The sequence below is a fragment of the Castanea sativa genome, chromosome 7 (genome assembly GCF_040712315.1).
Source record: "Castanea sativa cultivar Marrone di Chiusa Pesio chromosome 7, ASM4071231v1".
NCBI classification, from domain to species: domain Eukaryota; kingdom Viridiplantae; phylum Streptophyta; class Magnoliopsida; order Fagales; family Fagaceae; genus Castanea; species Castanea sativa.
In genome coordinates this window covers 7210800-7232240 of record NC_134019.1, presented here as the reverse complement: position 1 = coordinate 7232240, position 21441 = coordinate 7210800, and the positions used below count along the sequence as shown (strand labels likewise).

General features: G+C 32.0%; 1 protein-coding gene across 2 annotated transcripts; it reads right to left on the bottom strand.

Moving 5' to 3' along the window:
* Positions 1-3811: 3811 nt before the first annotated feature.
* On the bottom strand, positions 3812-12236 carry LOC142643529 (YTH domain-containing protein ECT4-like). Of its 2 annotated transcripts, XM_075818194.1 has the most exons (8): positions 11999-12236; positions 10124-10161; positions 9825-10002; positions 8939-9015; positions 8435-8845; positions 6878-7414; positions 5587-5799; positions 3812-4750 (listed from the first exon to the last, which is right to left on the bottom strand). In XM_075818194.1, exons 1-8 carry the CDS (start codon positions 12039-12041, stop codon positions 4334-4336), a joined length of 1914 nt encoding a protein of 637 aa, XP_075674309.1. In that variant the 5' UTR covers positions 12042-12236; the 3' UTR covers positions 3812-4333. The 2 variants fall into 2 exon arrangements, with proteins under 2 accessions (XP_075674309.1, XP_075674310.1); XM_075818195.1 differs by lacking the exon at positions 10124-10161 and having other exon boundaries at positions 9825-9947; positions 11999-12181.
* Positions 12237-21441: the final 9205 nt, after the last annotated feature.

The following is a 21441-nucleotide window of genomic DNA, read 5'->3' as shown; positions in this document are numbered from 1 at the left end:
GTAGCAAAACTGGTTGATCCTTGTAATGGAATTCCATAGTCAACAATTGGAAATTCCAGTGTATTACACCCAAGGTACCCAACCACTAGGTGCCCAACACAACATCACAACCTCCCAATGCCAACACATGAAATTGAACACAGAATTCCACTCCTTGCACACACACTGGTACACTACTACAAAAACCTTGAGTCCTCACCACAGTGCCATTAGCAACCTTAACTTCCAAAATTCTTGAAACATCAACCTTTAACTGTAAACTAGAGACTACTAAGGCATCCACAAAATTATGAGTACTACCTATGTCCACTAACAACACTAACCCACTGCCCTTAATCATGCCTTTAACCCTCATAGTACCTGGTGTAGGAGTTCCAGTCAAAGCATACAATGTAATCCCCACATCTTCCTCCTACTCCACGGCCTTACTAAGATCACTACCCAGTTTCTCATCCAGCTCAGTAATTTGTACTCCAGATTGTAACCTAGGTGTTATATCAATCCCTTCTAACAGAAACAACTTAACATTTTTACACTTATGCCTAGGCCCCCATTTCTCATCACAATTATAACACAAACCCTTCTTTCTCCTTTCATCCATTTGAGCAGGAGTGATTCTCTTAACTGGTATTTTTGGTTTAGTATCTAACACTGCATTGCTCCTAGGTAAACCAAGAATTGAAGTGTTACCTAATTCTTGATGACTCCTTATGCTTTTTCTGCTGCTCCACACGTACTCTTCTTGAATCTTGGCCAATCCAAAGGCTTCATTCAAAGATTGTGGATTGAGCATTCTCACAGGTAACCTTATTTCATCCCTTAAAACACTCAAGAAGTAGCTGAGCTTATGTAAAGGGGAAAGACCTTTGACTCTATTAGACATAGCTTCGAATTCTACCTTATACATAGCCACTGTTGAAGTTTGCCTCATCCTGGTCAGCACCTCCATAGGATCATCGTAAGCACTAGTTCCAAATCTCACATGCAAAGCTGGGACAAAGGATTCCCAATCCGAGAAAACCCTAGCTTCCTCTGCTTCTTAGAACCAGATTAATGCCTCCAAATCCATGTGGAAGGAAGCTATCAATAATTTTTCTGTGATTGGAGTTTGATAATACCCAAAATACTGGTTAGCCTTGTACACCCAATTAGCTGGATCAACACCTAAGAATCGTGGAAACTTTAACTTCACAGACTTGGCAAGTGACACGGTTGAAGAACTTGAAATTGAACCTGATTGCCCATTTCTCTGAGATGAATTCTGACTCATATCTATGGAATTTATCTTCTGTAAAATCGTGTTGATGTTCTGGTTCATCGCATTGATGTTCTGGTTCATCTCATTCAAGGTTCTAGTATGAATGCCTTGAATCTTTTGTATTTCTTGGATCTCTCTGTTATGGTGATCAGAGGTGGTACGGAGAGAAGCAATGGCTTCATTCACCATATTCATGGCAGCAGCTCGTGTCTCAGTCATGGCGGGAACGGTGCTCTGACACCACTTGTTAGGATTGGAATTGGGGATTTATTAGGTAGCTGGTTTCGAGGTCAGCTAGGCCTCCAGAATAGAGAGAAAAAGGAGACAAGGAAAAGGAAAAGAAAGATTGCATTGAAAATACACTTGCTTGCTTAACCACTATACAACTCATTGGTCTCTTATACAACACCAAGACAGCTGTCAATAACCATCAGTCCCTAACTAACTCTAACTGACTTACACAGTTACCAACTAACTCTAAAGTACCTCACATATGGACACTTAGTCATGCATACAACTGGCACACTATCACAGCCAACTAGCTCACTGCTGCATCATAGCTCTGCATCACAACCTGCTGCACTGCATCACTGCACCCCCCTCTGCATCACAGCTTGAATTGCATCACAGCACCAACCCCCTTTTATTACACAACATACAACCCAACACCCCTTCTTATTATACCACATACCACTATGCCTAACAGCCAATCAATTCTAATATCCATATATAAATCCAACCAAATTATGAGGTTATTGAGATTTTATTAGGTATAGTAAGATATATTGAATTTTAAGTAAAATGCTGATATAACAATGTCTTATTGGATGATGTAAAACATGGGTTTTACACCCCATCCCTACCAAATTCGGACTCTCTTTTATTAACTTTTGCTACTTCTCAATGTAATAGGACCCGCTCGATTCCTCCTTAACAAGTGCAATCCAACACTTGTTAACATATTCCATATACTTATATCACTTAAAAAGTAGTATACATTTTTGTCAAATCACTTGTTTGCTATCAACCCGTTCTTACAATTTCCTCTATTTGGTTATTAATTTTACTGCACATTAGTTATTGAAGCTTAATCAGTTAATTGATCGCAGCAACATGAATGGACAGAACAAATCCACTTGGAGTTCTGCTGAGAGCTGACAGTGAGTGTAGGTGAGTTGAAGCCCTAGTTCTATAATTTAGTACATGCTGGCATCCGCAAGGCACAGAACTCTTCCAAGTACTGTTCTAGCTAGTTCAACAAAAGTGGTTTTCAGTATAGCAAAATGTTGTTTCAGATCTCATGAGTCAACATTCTCACCTGACAACCTGTCTCTTCCTACATATGAATCAAGCCCACTTTTGTTTTTAGCTCTGCAGCCTTTCTTTTCAAAAACTAACTCTCAAAAATTCAAGAGTAACTGATGAAGATGTATGCCAAGAGCCATTAGCTCATTTAACACTTTATGGTATTTTCAACATAAACAACCAAGATTCAAATCCCCTCTCCCCCGTTGTGACTAAAACAAATATGAGTAAGATGTAAAAACTAGAAAGCATCAAAGCATGAGGGCAAGCAACATGTAGATGAAACCTGCTTCAGCGGTTAAAACCTTTGAAGAGCAATCATTACAATTGCCAAAGTTACTCATATGCAAGGTTGAAATCCATACAAAGAATCATGAAAGCAAGCACCAAACTGGCAAAGGACAAACTAGCCTCATCGCACGCGCAAAGGCTCCTTGTTTTTAGTGGTCCTATTTTGTAAGAAAAAAAAATTATGTTTTTATTTTATATATAAAATTTTATTTTGAAAATCTAATTTAGAAATAGATAAAACAATTTAAAAATCAACAGGAGAGTGAGCATATTTTCTTGGCAATATTTTAGTGAAAGTTAGAATTGTATTTTTACCGAATTATCTTTCAGTTTTATCTCTACTCAAACATAGGAATGTAGGGACATTTTTGAACAAAAAATCAAGATCTCAAACTGTAAAAGCCACTTAAATAATAGTATAGAAAATATATTGAACCATAATATATTTCATAGACAATTTTAAGAGAATCAGCAATTAGTTCTAAAGATATGGAGAAACGAGAAAGTGTTCTAAAACCAAAAGAATTTCAAACATATATAGTTTTTTCCGCCATTGTGGCTTAATGCGGTTCAATTTAAAAACACTTCCCTTTCCAAAAAAACACAGACAAATAAATAAATATAAAACTAACTGCAGAAGAAATGCTAAACAAAAAAACATTAAATAGACAACAACAAAAAATGCACAATTAACTATGCCACAAGAATTACAAACGTGAGCTCAACAATGTTCCTCAAAATGGATCCCAACTCACACGTCATTGCTAAGATTAAACCCATTTTCTTTCTGCAAAGTTGTAGATGTTGCTGCAGTGGTAACTTATCTGCATGAGTCTTAGCTGGTCATTGCCAAAATATAACAAATGGTATAGTAGCTTAATTTAGAAGAAACAGAGCACCTATCAAACAGATACACTCGCATTCACAAAAGAACAATCAAGGCAATTCCTTATCGTATTTCTATAAAATTTCATTTTGCTGAAATCCTTTATTAAATTGCCTCCCTAAAAGGGGGTTCACTGTCCTTCCAGTACCCACAGCAGCCCACAATTTACTAGTAAGAGAATGTAAAGTTACAGCCACAAGGCATCAGCCGTAGTATACAGAAGCTGCTCCAACAACATCAACCATTCAACTAATTCCACAACACCAATATCCATCTACCTTAAGAGGAAACAATTAAGAGAAAACTCAAAGGAAACCAAGGTGTCAGATATCAAACAGCCGTCCTCCCAACTGAGCATGCCTGGATTACCTCCTAACTTCTCTGAACAATTGACTCCAAAAAAACGAAAAAACAAAAAAAGGTCAGTTTGCAGCTTCACTGTTTGAGATACCTGAAATTTGATCTCAAATATTGTCAGTGTGCCAAAATTTCATAAAATCCCAAAGGTACAGGGAATGTAGGAAAAAGATTCTGGCCACACCAACTAAATGCTGCTAGCAGTCAAACCAACTGTTATCATCTTTTTGACTGACTCAATCTTTGTGTCCACCACCTTTCTCAGATGCTAATACCTCGTTGTTACTCTCTTCCAACCGCACGACTCGATTAAAGCTATCAGACAAGCTATCAGATGTTTGATTCACGGAATCATAGGAAAGTGAAAGTGGAGCATCTGATCTTGAGCTACCACCTTGTTCAGTTGCAGGAACTTCTTTATTGTTCCTCTCATCCAATTTGAGGGCTTGAGCAAAACTATCAGACATTTGATTAACAGACTCATCAGCAGGTGAATCAGAAACATCTGCAGTTGAAGAAGCTATCTGTCTGGCCTTCCTTTCCCTCAAGACTCTCTCCCGCTCATCATAATATTCAAAATCATCTAGGATGGATGTTCGTGTATCATAATCCTTGAAAATTTTCAACATCTCAATACCCTCTTTCAGTGCCACCTGCAAATATTTCAGAGTCAATAGAGAAAATATTAGGCAGATGTGACTTTATTATTTAACAACTGAGCCAAAGGTTTACTCCAGATGGAAAAATTCAATATTCAATTTGTTGGGAATATAGAGATTAAAGTTCGACACCAGTTGAATTACTATAAAAGAATAGTATTGGGAAGGAAAAGGGCCACTTGAAAAAAATTAATGTCATATAAAATAAGCATCAAAAGTAGTTAAGACCCATAATTAGGCCAAGTGAACACAAATATATATTCACTCTTTAGAGTGACTTGCAACTGAGGAATTAACAGTTAAACATGAGACCAACATTAACTTTGTGATTTGTGAGGACACATGTAAGTGGACAGCTAGGGCCTAGGGATACTATAGAAATGAATATATATATATATATATATATATATATATATATATATAAGAAAAAAAAAAGTATGCTTTTAGAATCTAGCACGATAACCGATTTAACTATCCTCCATCCCACAATATACTATAATGCCCTTTTTATTTTTGATAGGTAACAAAATGCTATAATGCCCTTCAATCTTAGATTTCTACATTTCCACAAAATAAATGTGAGAGCACTTAGGATCACAATTGGAATTGTGATTTGCCCTTTCCTCGGACCAGGGCTTGAGGTATCAAATCCATCAAAAGATGGAAAACTTGATATTTTATTCATGGAACAGAACTGCACTATAGTAAGCAACATCAACCAAGGCATGGTGTTCCTCAGGAGATGTGGCAATTGGCATTCAGTTAAACAATGTTTAGGCATGTCTGAACAAACACACACACACACACACACACATAAAATTAACTGCTACCTCCTGAGAATCTCGACTGTGAGTAACAGGCTTGTTATCATTGTTTTCAAGTAGAATGTGACGGAAACGAATATTGGGAACATCTTTGATGATGTGCCACCGAACTGAAAACTGTCCACTCCATCTATCTTGCTGCCAGTAATCTGCATCCTTTTCAAAATCTACAGGTCCAACCATTTCAGCTACCCCACAAAATTGTCCACTAGCATTAACCTGAGAAAATTTTAACCAAAAGAATCTAAGATGACTGATTAAATAAAGGCAAAGGACAAGTTCAGACATAGTGGCAGAAAATCTGCAGTGACTGAAATAATGGCTTAAATTAACTTGCTAATATTTATCAGTTCCAAAAAAACAAAAGTGAAATAAGTTATTTCCTTGATATGTTGCCATGAATTACTAATACTGCTTAAGCCAGGCATTATAGTAGAAAGAAATAGTAAAGCAGAACAAATTTCAAAAAAGAATTGCAAGTTTGAAATTAACTCAACACAGAGAGTCCGAACCCATAGATAGTAAATTTAAAGAAGAAACAAAGAAAGATAAACCCTCAACAAACACACCCTCAAAGCTTAATATAAGCCATTGCAATTTTATTAAATTCAATCTCCCTATCTATATTATAGACTACATAAAAGCCTTTAAAAAGGGTATTGCAATTGCGTAACCCTTTCCTAGAAAGACGAGGACTCCTAAATAACCTTTTTTTAAGAAAGAGTAGGACTCTTGATAGCCAAGAAGAGAGAGAGAGAAAGTACACAAAATAAGACTTTATGAGCCATATCATCAAATTTGTAGATAATGACAAAATCATATTTGGTATTTCTTCTTGCATTACCAAAATTATTTAGAACATGAATTGTGATGAAGTTCTCTTTCACAGAAATTTACTTTTGTTTCACATTTCAATATCCAACTTTCTAACCTATGAAGGTGCCAAGAAGATATTACAGCAAAACTAGACCACAATTCTTGACTTCGTATTTAATATTGCTTTTCCTCAAACTCTCTCCTGGCTACGTCATTGCAAAATCATGTTATAGACCAAATGAAGTCTCATTCAATAGGTTCATAAATGCAAAATGTCAAGTAAACATAGCTCTAAAAGGCAAAATATATGAACTTAGAAATTAAAATAAAAGAAGGGAGGGGGGGGGGGGGGGGTAGCAGAAATGAACAAGAGTTCCAACCTGGACATATCTATGCCAACAGATAAGAAGGTAGAAAAAGAGTTTTAAGTTTATTAAAGAAACACTTTTTTTGAATAGGTAAGATTGTTAAAGTAACATACTGAAAACAATAGGAATACTGGACAGTAGCCTTTAATCTCCTTTGCTTCATGATAAGCAGCATCTAGTTTCTTGTTTCCATGTGGTGTGCTGGCCCAAACATTGTATTTAATACTTTTATGAACATTGTCCTCACTGAAGGATTTGATGATGAAGAATTTTGCATTCTCATAATCTGTGACAAAATCCAGCCGGTTGTATGAATCAAGACGAATTCCAAGAGTAGATATAACATATTTGCTAACAGATGAAGAGCCCTGTTCAGTGCCACTCTTGCTCCTCAGCTTTGAAGCCCTTGGACCACGATTAGGGTCATTGAAGGTATCCTGTGGATCATTAAAAATGGAAATTGAATCCCGGCCCCTTTCCCTTCTTCTGCCCTTGTCAAGAGTGAGACGATTCCGGTCATTAACAACAGGATAAGAAATTGAAGCACCACCAAAGGTAGAGCTCTGATTAGAACTACCGTGTGGGTAGCGTCCACCAAAGGAACTTGACATCAACCCATATCCATGCATTGGTCTCTGTTGTTGGGAAATCTGGAAATATATAATAAATTAATGTCAGAGACATGAGATTTAACATGTCTACATTGATCGTCATAATCAGAGGAGCAAATACATGCCAAGGACAGTTTTTTGTGTTACTGAGCTAGAAGTCTAAGTAGCAGTACATGCCTACACAATTCCAGTAAGCCCAGGGAATATTACTTAAGAGATGTAAACAGACTAGTAGTACCCAAATGTTTAATTTCAAAAGCTCAAATTGCAGCCAAACTTTAGCCCCTTAGTATATTTGGCATCCAAAAATGTTCTGCATGTATAGTTGGGAGTTTGATGTCCATGAAGAAGCATGTAAATAGGTGCAGTCCATTTCTACATCCCACAAGGGGCACAATATTTTAAGTGGATTCCCTGCTACTTTGGATTCCAGTGGGTATTCTCATATGACCCTGAAAAGATAATACCCCCAGGAAACTCTCATTTAATTTTTTGAATGAAGACACCATTTTGGGTTTTTTTTTTTTTTTTAATAAGTCAAATATTTCTCTTCAAAAAGATGTAGCTTATCGAATAATCAACACAAGCAGCAAACTATTCCTTAATAATTATCATTTTGAGATTATTTTCAATTATCTTTAGATTCATCAATGATACGACAATATTAGTAAAACGAATGACAAACCTAAGTTGCTCGCTTAGGCTTCTAAAATAAGAGATACGGTTGCACCATTGAAATATAAATTTTTTAATAACCAAAGAAGGGGGATATCAAAGTCACAGGTTCAAACCTCTCATGGAGTGTGTGAGTTGAATTAAATTTTTCAAAAAAAAAAAAAAACAAGATAATCTAATGCCTTTTTTAAAAAAATGTTCATCAATATTTCTTAAGTTAATTATAACACCATTCATTGGTGCTATCTTCCCCATCTTGGAATGAGTCAGACCTCATTTTGGGAGCATAATGGCTGGGATATAAACCAGTGCAGCATGCCCTTTAGTGCCAAAGTTTTCATACTATCAAGGAATGACAATCTTCAAAATCAACTTAAAACAAACCTGTCCAGCATTGTGCTCATATGATCCAAGTATGCCCATTGGTTGATAAGTTACTGGAGATGTTAGAGAGCTAGAACCAAGATTTCCAGAAAGGTTTCCTCCACCAAATGACCCAAAACCTACATAACCTGATCCTGGCCCATAAAGCATAGTGTCCATGCTACTATTTTCTGGCAACATCAGGTCAGCTGGTGAAATTGGAATAGCTGAAGACATATGAGGCATATTTGGAGCAGGTGCCTGTGCATAATAAGATGGAGAAAATGGGACTTGCTGTGGAGAGTACAGTTGGCCATCCATCATTAAAGGATGCAGTTGTGTAGCAACTGGAGAATATTGTCCATATGCCATTTCAGGATTGAAGCCATAACCAGAATGAAATACAACAGATGGGTTATCATTGTACATGACCTAAAACAGGTTAAAATAAGAAGAAAAAAATGGTGAGCTTAGTTTGAAACATTAAAATCTGATAAAATGCATAAGTGTGGGTTTTATCCTCACCGGTGATACAACATGCATGGCCTCAGTATTAACATACTGAGAATAGCCATCCCAAATACCAGTGTTATTAGCATAACCTGAATCAAGAGATAAAACTTTAGAAGCATTAATTAATATTAAAAATGATATATAATATTAATAATAAATTGAGCGCAGCTAAAATGCAAATGTAAAGATGGATAAGTGACAATACAAGAAAACATAGGAGACAAAATGAAGAACTTTGTTTAAAGATAGGGTGGCTCCTATTAAAGAAAAGATGAAGGTGAGTTACTTGAGATGGTTTAATCATGTGCATAGCAAAGAAATTAATGCACCAATGAGGAAGAGTGATTTGATTCAAGTTGAGAGAACAAAAAGAGGAGAGGACTAAAATAACACTAGCAGAAGTAACAAAAAAAGACATGTTAATTAAGGAAATAAAAGAGAGTATTTTGGTTAGAATAGAATGGTGAACAAGACATATAGTCAACCCCAATTAGTCTGTTAGGTATCCATAACTAACCCCAAAGTTTCGAGACTAAGGGTTTCTCGTTGTTTGCTCTAGTTGTAAGATATATTATCAATGATTTATGTTAAGACATAGCACAACCTAGACCAATCACTGTATGACCACCACTATGGATGAAAAGGTTCACAAATTCAATTTTAAAATGAACCCTCCTATAGGTTTTAATACAATAACATTTTTATACTCTCCAAATACTGTTTATGAACTCCTTGAAACTTAGAAATTTTGTGTTAAAATGATCACAATTTCAAAATGGCTCAAAGTGCAAAAAAATGTCATAGGACTCAATTTTACAAGAGCAGGTCACAAGTCCACCACCACAAGTTAAAGCTTCATTCTAAATTGGTCAGAGCAGCATAAGAACTAGAAACTAACCACCATATGATACATTTTGCTCATGAGAAACATAGGCATTGAGTGGATGGACAGTGTTCAAATCTCCAACTGCTTCTGTAGATTCTTGTTGTTCGGTGACATCCCTTGATGGTCCTACGATGACTGCATTCGGAGAAGGATTCGCTGAAACAATCCTTTCATCTTTGGGCGAAATTGGCTGATAATAAATTACAAAATGAAGTGCTAAAGGAACATATTTACCTAACCTCACCAAAATATAAATAAAAAAACATAAAAAATATTTTAGGGGGTAAAAACTAAAAACTGCAAGCAAGTACCTGCTCTGCCAGCTTATCTGGCTTAACAGGTCTCTCTCCTGCATCCAAAATTGATGTGCCAAGTATCTCAGTACAATGCAATAAACACAGGCATTATTGAGAAGTAGTCAATGAAGCAACATATACCAAAGAGAAAATTGTATATACACAAAGGCAATTCATGTACACATACAGCATCAACACCTAGTGACGACACATAGACAAGCATGAAAACTATAATAGGGAAAGGAAAGTTGATAACACCCCAACAAAAAAAAAATCTCCAAAATATTGATAAAGGGAGAAAAATACATGCCAAGAGCAAAACAGAAACTTGTCTCATAAAACCCAACATATCCATGCAACTAAACCATTTACCTCTCAGAATTAGAGTAGGGCTTTATAAATAAATAAAGTATGAAATTTTCAAGAGGGTCCACCAAAGAAAGGAAATTTTTGAAAACCTGGGGCCAACCTCTTAATCAACTTGTGTAGTTGCATTTAATTACTTTATTTTGAACCTCAAACAAACTTGATCATACATAAGAGACAGAAACCTTCAACTTCTATAGAAACTCAATGATACAAACTCATCCGAAGCAAGGTTGATATGAACACCAAAACGCCACCCACAGACCCACCAAAACACCACCACTTTCACATGAAATTTTTACATATTTATGATTCCATTCCATCAAAGAAAATTATATTTATTTTATTGCATATAAACTGTAGCATCGTAAAAGAGGTACTTCCTAGAAAAACTCAATTCCTGATAGTCCTTTACCCATTAGCCCTTTCAATCTAAATTCGTAATCCATACAATAGAGGAGTATGAACCAAGAACTACTAAATCTAAGAGTTCTGATCCTCCTTAAATCTTTTCAAGTTTCATGGCAAGCTGTACCTACTGTCAGACAATCAATCCAATCTATAAAAAAAAAAAAAAGAAGGATGGAAAACTCAAATCAAAATGTTCTAGGTTTGCAACAGTCTCTAGCAGCTCCCATCTATTCTCTGCTCAATTGAATATATCATCTATTGCTGGCAAAGAGGTGTTGATACCATATATGTACAACTACAAACTTCAAGAAAGCTGTTTCATTACTTTAAATGGCCACCACCCAGCGACTGCCCCCACCAATGGGTCCTAAGAGAATAGATCTGGACACTCCCAGAACCATCACCAATCTTGCACAAATTAGCCACCCCCAAGAAACTAAACCCGCACTTCACATCCCGCACCGTAGCACAATGAAAGGGTCATCAGTTCTATAACTAAAATGAGAATTAAATGACTCCAATTTCCCAAATCCACACTAATTTAACAAAATCCCCAATTCCAAACCAATATTATTATAAATAAACAAATCCTATAAAACCCATTTGCCATACAAACAATGAAACTAGAATACCCAGCTCATAATATGCTTGAACACTAATTTTGGCATATACTTGTGGCATAAGAAATTAAAGCAAAAACCAATGACAATGACAAATAACCAAAAAAACCCAGTTCTAAATACATTTATTAATAATTAAAAAAAAAAAAACCCTAGAAAGACCCATTACCAATACAAACAAACAAATAGGAATAGCATAGCCTTGCTTCTTGATTCTTCACATTCACTATCACTGAGATACCAAAACGTACATTCCAAGTCACCAAAACACAAAAACCATATCCCAAAAACGCAAATTTCACATCAGAGATTCAAATTGCTCCACTAATCTCGAATTTTAACGTTACAAACATCAACAAAAAAAAAAAAAAAAGCACGTATAAAACAAATAAACATAAACAAAAATTCACATTCAAATTAGCAAAAACCAAACTATAAAATATACACAAATTTCACGTAAGAAAATACATAGATAACGTAGAAAAAAAAATACCAGTGGAGACGATTCGATCCCGTTCTTGTAGAGCGTTGTCCATGATTCAAAGATCTGAGAAAGAGAGAGAAAAAAGAACGAGAGAGAGAGAGAGAGAGAGAGAGAGAGAGAGAATGGAAAAGCAAATCACAAGGAATTCAATTTCCGCGAGAAAATAATTGAATTCTCTGAAAGAGAAAGAGAGAGAAAAAAAAGGGGTTTTGGATTTGGTTTTTCAAAACTCTGGAAAAATTAAAACAAAAACAAGGGTTTTAGGTTTTGTGTATTTATATATTTACATATATACTTTTATTTTATTTTTTTCTACTTTATGATATAGGATTTTTTTTTTTTTTTTTTTTTGGGTGTGTGTGTTTAATTATAGAAGGAAATTTTTACAGTAATAAACGGCGGTTTCCTTTTTTAAATTCACCAAAGCATGGTTTAAAGAGTACTCTCTATCTTATCCTTAATTATTAATGTATTAACATAAAAGGCAAGATTAGGCTCTTAATTATTAAAAAAAAAAGTTGCTTGTTTTGCTAATCTAGTTTTTTTTTTTTTTTTAATTAAGGGTCCCACATGTTTGAGGTCAATGCAGGTGGAATTCACTCGTGTAGACCAAGAAATTGAGCATGAAACTTCTATGTACTTTCACGATTTACCCATGTAAAAGCCTTCAATGTGAACATTTATATGATTTTGATATTATTAATTTATTTATTATTATAATCAATTATGATATTATCAATGACATTGCGATGATATATATATTTATTTTTTATTATTACTTTGACTTTGTGTTATAGGAAAGCACAAATACTTTGTTACAAATTTTGTTTTAAAGCAACCATATTAATAGTCCTTTTTAAGAACCATCTCAATTGATACACATTTGTTTAGTATTGCTTACTTTCTAAGATTTGCATATTTTTGCTAAGATGTCAAACGTTTAATCCTTTCCTTGATCTTTGTGACTAAGGTGGTAAATGAGTTGAGTTGAGTTGAGTCAAGCATTTAAAGTTCAATATTAGTTTACTTAATTTTATTTCAAATATAAGTCGAATCGGAATTCATTAGTTATTACCAAAGTTAGTTATATGTTCTTTCTCCACAAAAAAAAAAAAAAAAAAGAGAGAGAGAGTAAGTTATAGGTTTAAACATGGTGCATTTCGTGTTGAAAAAGTTCAAGCATGTTCACAATTTACTTGATTGACTTAATATATTCTTATACATAGTAAACATCATAGCTAAAATTTTTATTACATTCACAAATATATGCTAAAAATTAATAACTAAATTATAATTGAAATTATATTATTTGAGTTATTTACATAAATTGATTTCCTTTTGTGATTTTACAGACATATTAGATTCACCACCATGTATTGTTAGTTATGTTAAATTAGAAATTAGTTTTAAAAAATTGACTTGTGTTCAATTTCATTCCCAAATTTTTTTTTTTCATTTCAATCCCTTAACTTTAAATTTTTTTTAATCTAGTCTTTCAGTCTAGTTCCAGTGTTTCACCATTCAAGAACCCAAAAGTGATGTGGTCTAGTTATTAATTTTTTTTTTTCAAATATAGTGACACTATAAATAAACATTATGGAAGAAATTGAAAATAGGTCAAACTTAGATGGTGTAATATATAATTTAGCCTAATTTTTATTGATTAAATTGACTATTCATATTGCCAACAATTTACAAATAATAATTTTATATCATATAAACTTATTTATAAATGTTCTCAATCTAAATTATCTAATCTAAAGGCTATACTATTTTTTTTTTTTTTGCATGTATACATACATAAACAAATAATATATTATACATACACAAATTGATTTTTATACCCAAAAACTTCTCCTCAAACAATATATTTAGGATTAGCATAACTAATACTTGAGTATAAGTCCGGACTTGAACTTTGTAGCTTGCTAAATAAATGAACATATATTTTTTTTTTAAGTTCAAATTATTGATAAAAAACTTAATTCACTTATGGTTCTAATAGTGATGAATATTAATCGATATTTTATTTTTATCTATAAACATCAGTTAACCCTTTACAAGAGGAAATAAATGAATTATTTAGTAATACATACATTTTATTGTCCCAAAATTATACCAACACTCAATGGAGCCTACAATCCCATCACACATATATTTTAATGAATTTTTGAAAGGAGGGTGTGAATTTGAACTATGAAAAGCAAAAGGTTTGGTGTGAGCTTGAGCATGGTCAAAAAATAAATGCCTTTTAGTGGTAGTATCTTCATGCGATACACAAATTAATAAATAAAAATGATGTAATGTGAAAATTTTATTATATTAAATTAAAATAATTATAATAGGTGATTAAAATAATTAGATTTTAGCTAAAAAATTTTGAAATTTGGTAATAAAATTTTAGTTGAAGTAGAATTTTAAATTTGTTTATTGAACATAGATAAGAGAATTTTTTTTTTTTTTTTTTTTTTTGATAGGATAGATAAGAGAATTTTAGTTGGAGTATATTTTTCAATTTCTTAAAATTTAGGTAATAGATTTTAACTAAAACTTAGGTAATTGAGTTTTAGCCACTTGTTGTAGAGAGAACATAGCCACTTAGTGCAACCACCATTTCTAAAACTCAAATTTTATTATATAGTATATAATATTATTGAGTCAAGTAGTATGTTTAATACAAGTTAACATTTATTTATTCATCTAATCGTATAATAATCAAAGTATCGTATAGTTTTCCATAAAAAAAAAAGTATCATGAAGGTGTTTAACTAGCAGCTTAGTTGGTTAAAACAGCCACATCAGCTCAAAACATTAAAACAAGTATCCTAAATAAAGTTTCTTTATTATTTTTTTTCTTGACAACCATGATCTAAAACTAGAAATATATTTTACAGAATCCTTACATCATATCATGCCCCACAAGTTGTGGCACAAATAAGATAATAGTTTAAGGGATTTTTTTTTCCCCTCCCTTTTATTATTATTTTTTACCCTTCAAGTTTGTCCAAATTGTGTTTGGACTATTTACTGTGAGTAACTATTTTTGGTAATAGTTATTGTAAGTTGGATGGAAATAAATATAGACTCTTTTGGATATACATCATTGTCAGTTTCTTTAAAACCTTATCTCATTTTTTCATGTGTGTATTAAAAATAATTAGTCTTCTCAAAAACAAAAACAAAAATTCATGTTTAAATTCAACCCTTGCAATTGTGGCACCACCAAACTAACCAACTTGTGTTTAACGTACACACACTAAAGAGAGGAACAAGGAAAGTATGGCTTAAACCTATACATTTATATGGGTAACACTTGTTTTACACACACATATCTTATTTTTAAACTAAAATTGTATATTTTTTTAAAAAAGAACAAAAATTGTAACTTAATGTCCCGATTTGTATTAATTTGTGTGCAATAAATACAACCCTACATTTATTATGCCCCATAAACAAGAACTTCTATGTCAAGCCCAAGCCAAGACCCCATCACGACCGTCACTCACCCATGACCAAGTGCAAGTTGGAACCATGTTATCCTTGTCTCTTTGACTTTTTCTTTCTTTTTTCTTTTTTTTTCTTTTTTTTAAGCACAAATTTTCATAACTCTCATATATGGGTTGAACCTAATAATTTTTATTTTTTATTTTTTATTTTTATTAAGTAATTGAGGAAAATAGAGGAGTGCCTCATAGCTTGTGTGTGTCCTAATAATTCAATGTTATATCATAGATGAATGCTTTACAAGTATAAGTCAAGAGTCCACTCCAATTAAGAGAACTCAATCAAAGAGAAGGAAAGTACAGCTTTGTTACAATATTACTGACCAATAATCTGTGTGTTTAAAAATTACTTCTATCTTACTCCTAGCTTATATTACTTTCTTCGCTTGTTTTCCTCCCTTATGGCCTCAGTTTCTTTGTGCAAGTGAATATTGCATGCTAATAAAAACCAAATAAAATATAATTTTGCACCAAATGTTCATCTTTGATTACTGCTGGTACGCATGAAAGTAATGTGTGTGGTTACAACAACAAAAAAAATTGAGAGACAGAGAGAGAGAATATTACAACAAATAAGGAACTCAAGTTTACATAGAGGATAGTTGAAATGATTGTGTTGTACACTTTATGTTACATCATTGGACAGCTACAAACATGTGGAATTGAAAAGTTTCCATCTTGTTTTTCTAGATGACAACTTTGATTGATTACGACCCTTTTGCAAATGATTTGAAGAAGAAATTGCTCATCTATACATGATAGAAAGTATTTCTCTTTAAAACAATTTATTTATCATTATAATTATATCATATATTATATAATAAAAGTCATATTATAAAAATTGTAGGTCTTACAATATACTCGTTCGCTAATTATTAAGAAGTCTACCATAAACTAATCTCTATTACCAAAATTTAAAGAAATTTGAATGTTACTTTCATATAAAATTCTATTACTAATAAATATTGTATTTTATATATTGTGGTTTTACAAAATGATTAAACATAAATTGTTCACTTTGTACAATATGCTTCTGTCAATGGCTCACTATTTAAAAATAGTTTACTTTGTGAGAAAGTTTAATGCCAAAGTTTTTAAAAAATAAAAATAAAAACTACGCTAATTAAAATTCTATTATTAAAAGTTTCAAAAAAAAAATTGAGAATCAAGTTTCAAAAAATTTAAATGAAGTTTCATGATTTATCATGTACCATAATTTCTAGTTTAATAAAAACCTAGTACCAGTGCACCACAAAACATGCATGCTTCCATCATGTAACATAAGATAATTTTTATCATGTTAACAAAACCAAAAGGCCAAAATCAAGGCCTAAAGACACCAAAACTGGACTTTGATAGTCAATCTTACCCTGTATGTGTGTGATAGTCAAGGCCCAAATCAACCAAGCCTAGCCTAGAAAAGTAAAGCTTGCTGGGCATATAGTGTATGTGCGATAAGCTCTGCTTGTTGCTCAAGTTTAGCTCCATAACACAAGCCTAAAAGCCAAGAACACATGATAAAGGAGGCAGTTTTTGCGTATACAGTGTATGCAGCAATAGGTCTGGACATCATGTTTACTTCCCAAACTGGTATTCACTATTTAGCAAACTGTCATAGGCACAGTGCCTGTACCAAAAATTCAAAAAACACATAAAAAATAACAACTTTTTCCATAATTGTCATAGTGATAGACTGTGAGTGATAGAGAAAAAGTAATAGGTCCATGTAAAAGTGACAGATAATCAATTAGTCTGTTACATAAGATAATTGTAACAAAAGTTACGACTTTTTATAGGATAGTAGAATTACTCATACTTGAACAGATTTTCGCAAATACACTACATTTGAGACTACCAAAAATTGGGCCAAAACATGAATTTCCAAAGAATTGGCCAATCTTTAATTAAAAGGAGAGCTAACCGAACATAAAGTGTAAGGACAACTAGCAATGTCGATTTCCACTATAAATAGCCCCCAAGCTTCACTGATGACTAAGTAAACACAAAGATAACATAGGGTAGACAAGACAACCACATAGCAGACATGCATAAAGAAAGAAACTTTAGGGTTAAGATCTTTGAGCTTCTTAAGAAACCATACAGAGCAAGTTCCATAGAGCTCGGCCCAAAGATCCCAAGGGAGACTTCTTGGAAGCAATCTAATGGCATGTAACCCAAAGTGAAAGTGGCAAGTTTTAGGGTCCATTTAGTTGAAGTGAAATAGAGATGATAGAAAATAAAAGAAAGAAAAGTAGAGAGAAAACTGATTTTATGGATATTTAGTTGGAGAGGAAGGAAGGATGGAAAATTTGTGAGGTTATGTTTTTTCCTCTGGCCCACCAAAATTCTATTTCCCCAACTTGGAGAGAAAATAAAGAAGAGAGAAATAGTTGCAATCAATTACTGAACTTATCCCCTGCTCCTCCTCTCATCTTACATGCTGGTGCTATTTGCTGGTTTTTTTTTTTTTTTTGGGCCATGTTTTCCAGACATGGTTGTGGTAATGATACAAGCAACAAGTTCTTTTGTTTTCTTCTTTTGTTCTTTTTTTTTTTTTTAACTAGACGTGATTTATATTTTTTTTTTTCTTTTTCTAGGCATAAGTTTTTTTTTTAATGACTTTGGGTGACTACTTTTTTTTAGTTGATTGTTTGTTACTTTTTTGTTTTAATTGGACATCATTTTTTAATAATGGTGTATGAGTAAATTTATATAGACTTATTTTTTTTCATCTCTTTACTTTTCCATGGCCCAACCAAATACAAATGAGGGAAACTAAAATCTCTTCTATTCTTCCACTTTTCCATCCCTTCTTCATTTTCTATCATCCTACTTTTATATCTTCCCAACCGGACAAACCCTTAAGAAGTAAGTCATTAATAGATCCTCACCTTAAAGTGTTGTATTAAAAACCTCCTCCTCCTTTTTTTACTTTCTTTTTTTTCTCATTTTTAAAGCAAAAGCATTACACAACGGTAAGCTTTACACTTTTATCCAAATACAATACACCAAACATAATATAAGAATGACGTTGCCTATGTAGCTGATCCTATCACCTTTTTTTTAATGTACTAGAAACCCAGAATTTTTTTTTTTAAAGCACTAGAATAAATAGAAGTGATAGCCATAGGGTAACCTTTGTTCCTATACATTGATGAATCCTTGGACCTATATCGTTGGTTTGTATACATTTTATTGCTTGACTTAGGATTAAAGGCCTCACATCCTCTTAACCTTTGGATGGTAATAATATAAATTAGTCGCTAATTCGTGCTATGCACAGGAACTTGCTTATTTGTGAGGTAAATTAAAATAATTTTATAAAATCTTAAATTGATTAAAAAATTGCATCATTGTATGATTTACTCTTGTATGACTTCAATTTGTATTACAATTTGATGAAGAAGCCATTGTTTGAATGTACAATGGCTTACAAAAAATTTGTCAAACAATTTCAGATATTATAAAAAAATAACTCAAAAATTCAGTTATTAAAACTTTTGAAAGACCAAAAAATATTAAAGAATCAAATGATTTACTGCTTAGAAATTATTGAAACAAAACAATATATATATATATATATATATATATATATATATATATATATATATATATATATGACTAAACAATAGATAAATTTAAAAGAAAGATGGGTTACATTCAAAATAATAATTTCAATTATTGCAAGCTTTTTTATCTTATAGAAAATGGCTAAAGAGAGTTTGATGGTTTATGTACGAAAATTACTTTTTATAAAATACATGAAAAACCATAAAATAAATATTATTTTAACAAAGTAGAGAATAAGAAAATAACATAAAAAAAAGCTCATACCTCTACTTGGTTTTTTTTTTAAAATATTGGGGTTTGCATTGCTTTTATAGTGTTCACTATTAACCTTGCAAAGTTTGAGTTTAAGTTGGACTTGTTAGAGAGATAAAGTTTTACTCCTTATTAAGTTTGAACTAAACAAAAATAATTGTATTTTAAAAAAATGATAATGATGCCTACTAAGCATCTTAATTACTACGTTGTTATATAAGAAGTTGCAGTAGAATTCTTCTATTATCCAAAGAAGTTGAACTTTATCAATAGATGATGGCTTTTATATTTATCCTAAAGCCACGTTTATGATAATCTTAATATAAGATTTATTCATTTTTTTTATCGACGTTTGAGTTTAAGTTAGATTTCTCACTTCTTATTAAGTTTGGACTTAACAAAAATAATTTTGTTTAAAAAAATGATAATGATGAGTTTGAGTTTAAGTTGGATATGTTAAAAAGATAGAGTTTCACTTTTTGTTAAGTTTAGACTAAACAAAAATAATTTTATTTTAAAAAAAATGATGAATTTGAGTTTAAGTTGGACTTATTAGATAGATAGAGTTTCACTCCTTCTTAAGTTTGGACTAAACAAAAATAATTTTATTTAAATATTGTGCTGACGTGAAAAATTGTGAGAGTTTTGGAGGCTTAAAACTAGTCGTTAACCTGTGCTATGCACAGGAACTTGCCTATTTGTGAGGTAGACTAAAATTAATTTTATAAAATTTTAAATTAATTAAAAAACTACACTATTACATGATTTGCTCTTATATGACATCAATTTGTGTTACAATTTGATGAAGAAGCCACTGATTGAACGTACAATGGCTTACAAAAAATTTGTAAACCATTGCCTTTGATTAGCAATGTTTAATATAAGCAAAATGCCTTTTATTTATCAAACTTTTATCATATTGACTAATGGAATGAAGACAAAAATTCACCCAATCGATGAATTTCAAAATTGTCTGGTTGATACTATCCACCATGACCTCTTCCAAAGATTTTTTTTTTCTTTGGCTTATTCATACTCAAACTGTGAATAAATGCTGAATTCAATATAATTTTTCCTAATTGGATGTTGGATTTATCAATTTTGTGCATCAAAGTTTAAAATAACTAAAATACCTTTTATTTATCAAAATTTATCATGTTGAGTCGTTGACTAATGGCATGAAGACAAAAATTCACCCAATTTATGAATTTCAAATCTATCTAAGCAATATTATTCATCATGACCTCTTCCAATGGATTTCTTTCGCTTATTAATGTTTACTCGGATGTTGATTGGTCTAATGCTCATCAACATTTGAGTCTGAGTTTAATATGAACTTATTAAAGAGATAGAGTTTCACTTTTTATTAAAAATAATGAGTTTGAGTTTAAGTTGGACTTGTTAGAGAGATAGAGTTTCACTCCTTATTAAGTTTGAACTAAACAAAAATAATTTATTTAAATAAAATGATAATGTTATTTAAATATTGTATTGAAGTGAAAAATTGTGGGAGTTTCAGAGGTTATAGTGTGTGTGTGTGTGTATATATATATATATATATATATGATAATGATGAGTTTGAGTTTAAGTTGAACTTGTTAGAGAGATAAAGTTTCACTCTTTGTTAAGTTTGAACTAAACAAAAATAATTTTATTTAAAAAAAATGATGAGTTTAAGTTGGAATTGTTAGATAGATAAAGTTTCACTTCTTGTTAAATTTGAACTAAACAAAAATAATTTTATTTAAATAAAATGATAATTTTATTTATAATTTGTGTTGATGTGAAAAATTGTAAGAGTTCCAGAGGTTTCAGTTATATATATATATATATATATATATATATATATATATATATATATATATATATATATATATATATATATATATATATTTGTTAGGTTCTAAGACATTAGGGACTAATGTATTAAAACTTCAATATGTAATGTGTTGGCAAACCATGATCAAAATGTAGAATCTAGGTTAGGCTTGCTCAAAGTATGTTTAATTGTAAAATTAGAATTGAGTGATTGCAGAAATTATTGGACAAATTTTGCAAGGCTCAATAGATCGAAAATTAGATTCGATCGATCGAGAATCGTGCAAAATTAATTTTTTGTAAAATTTC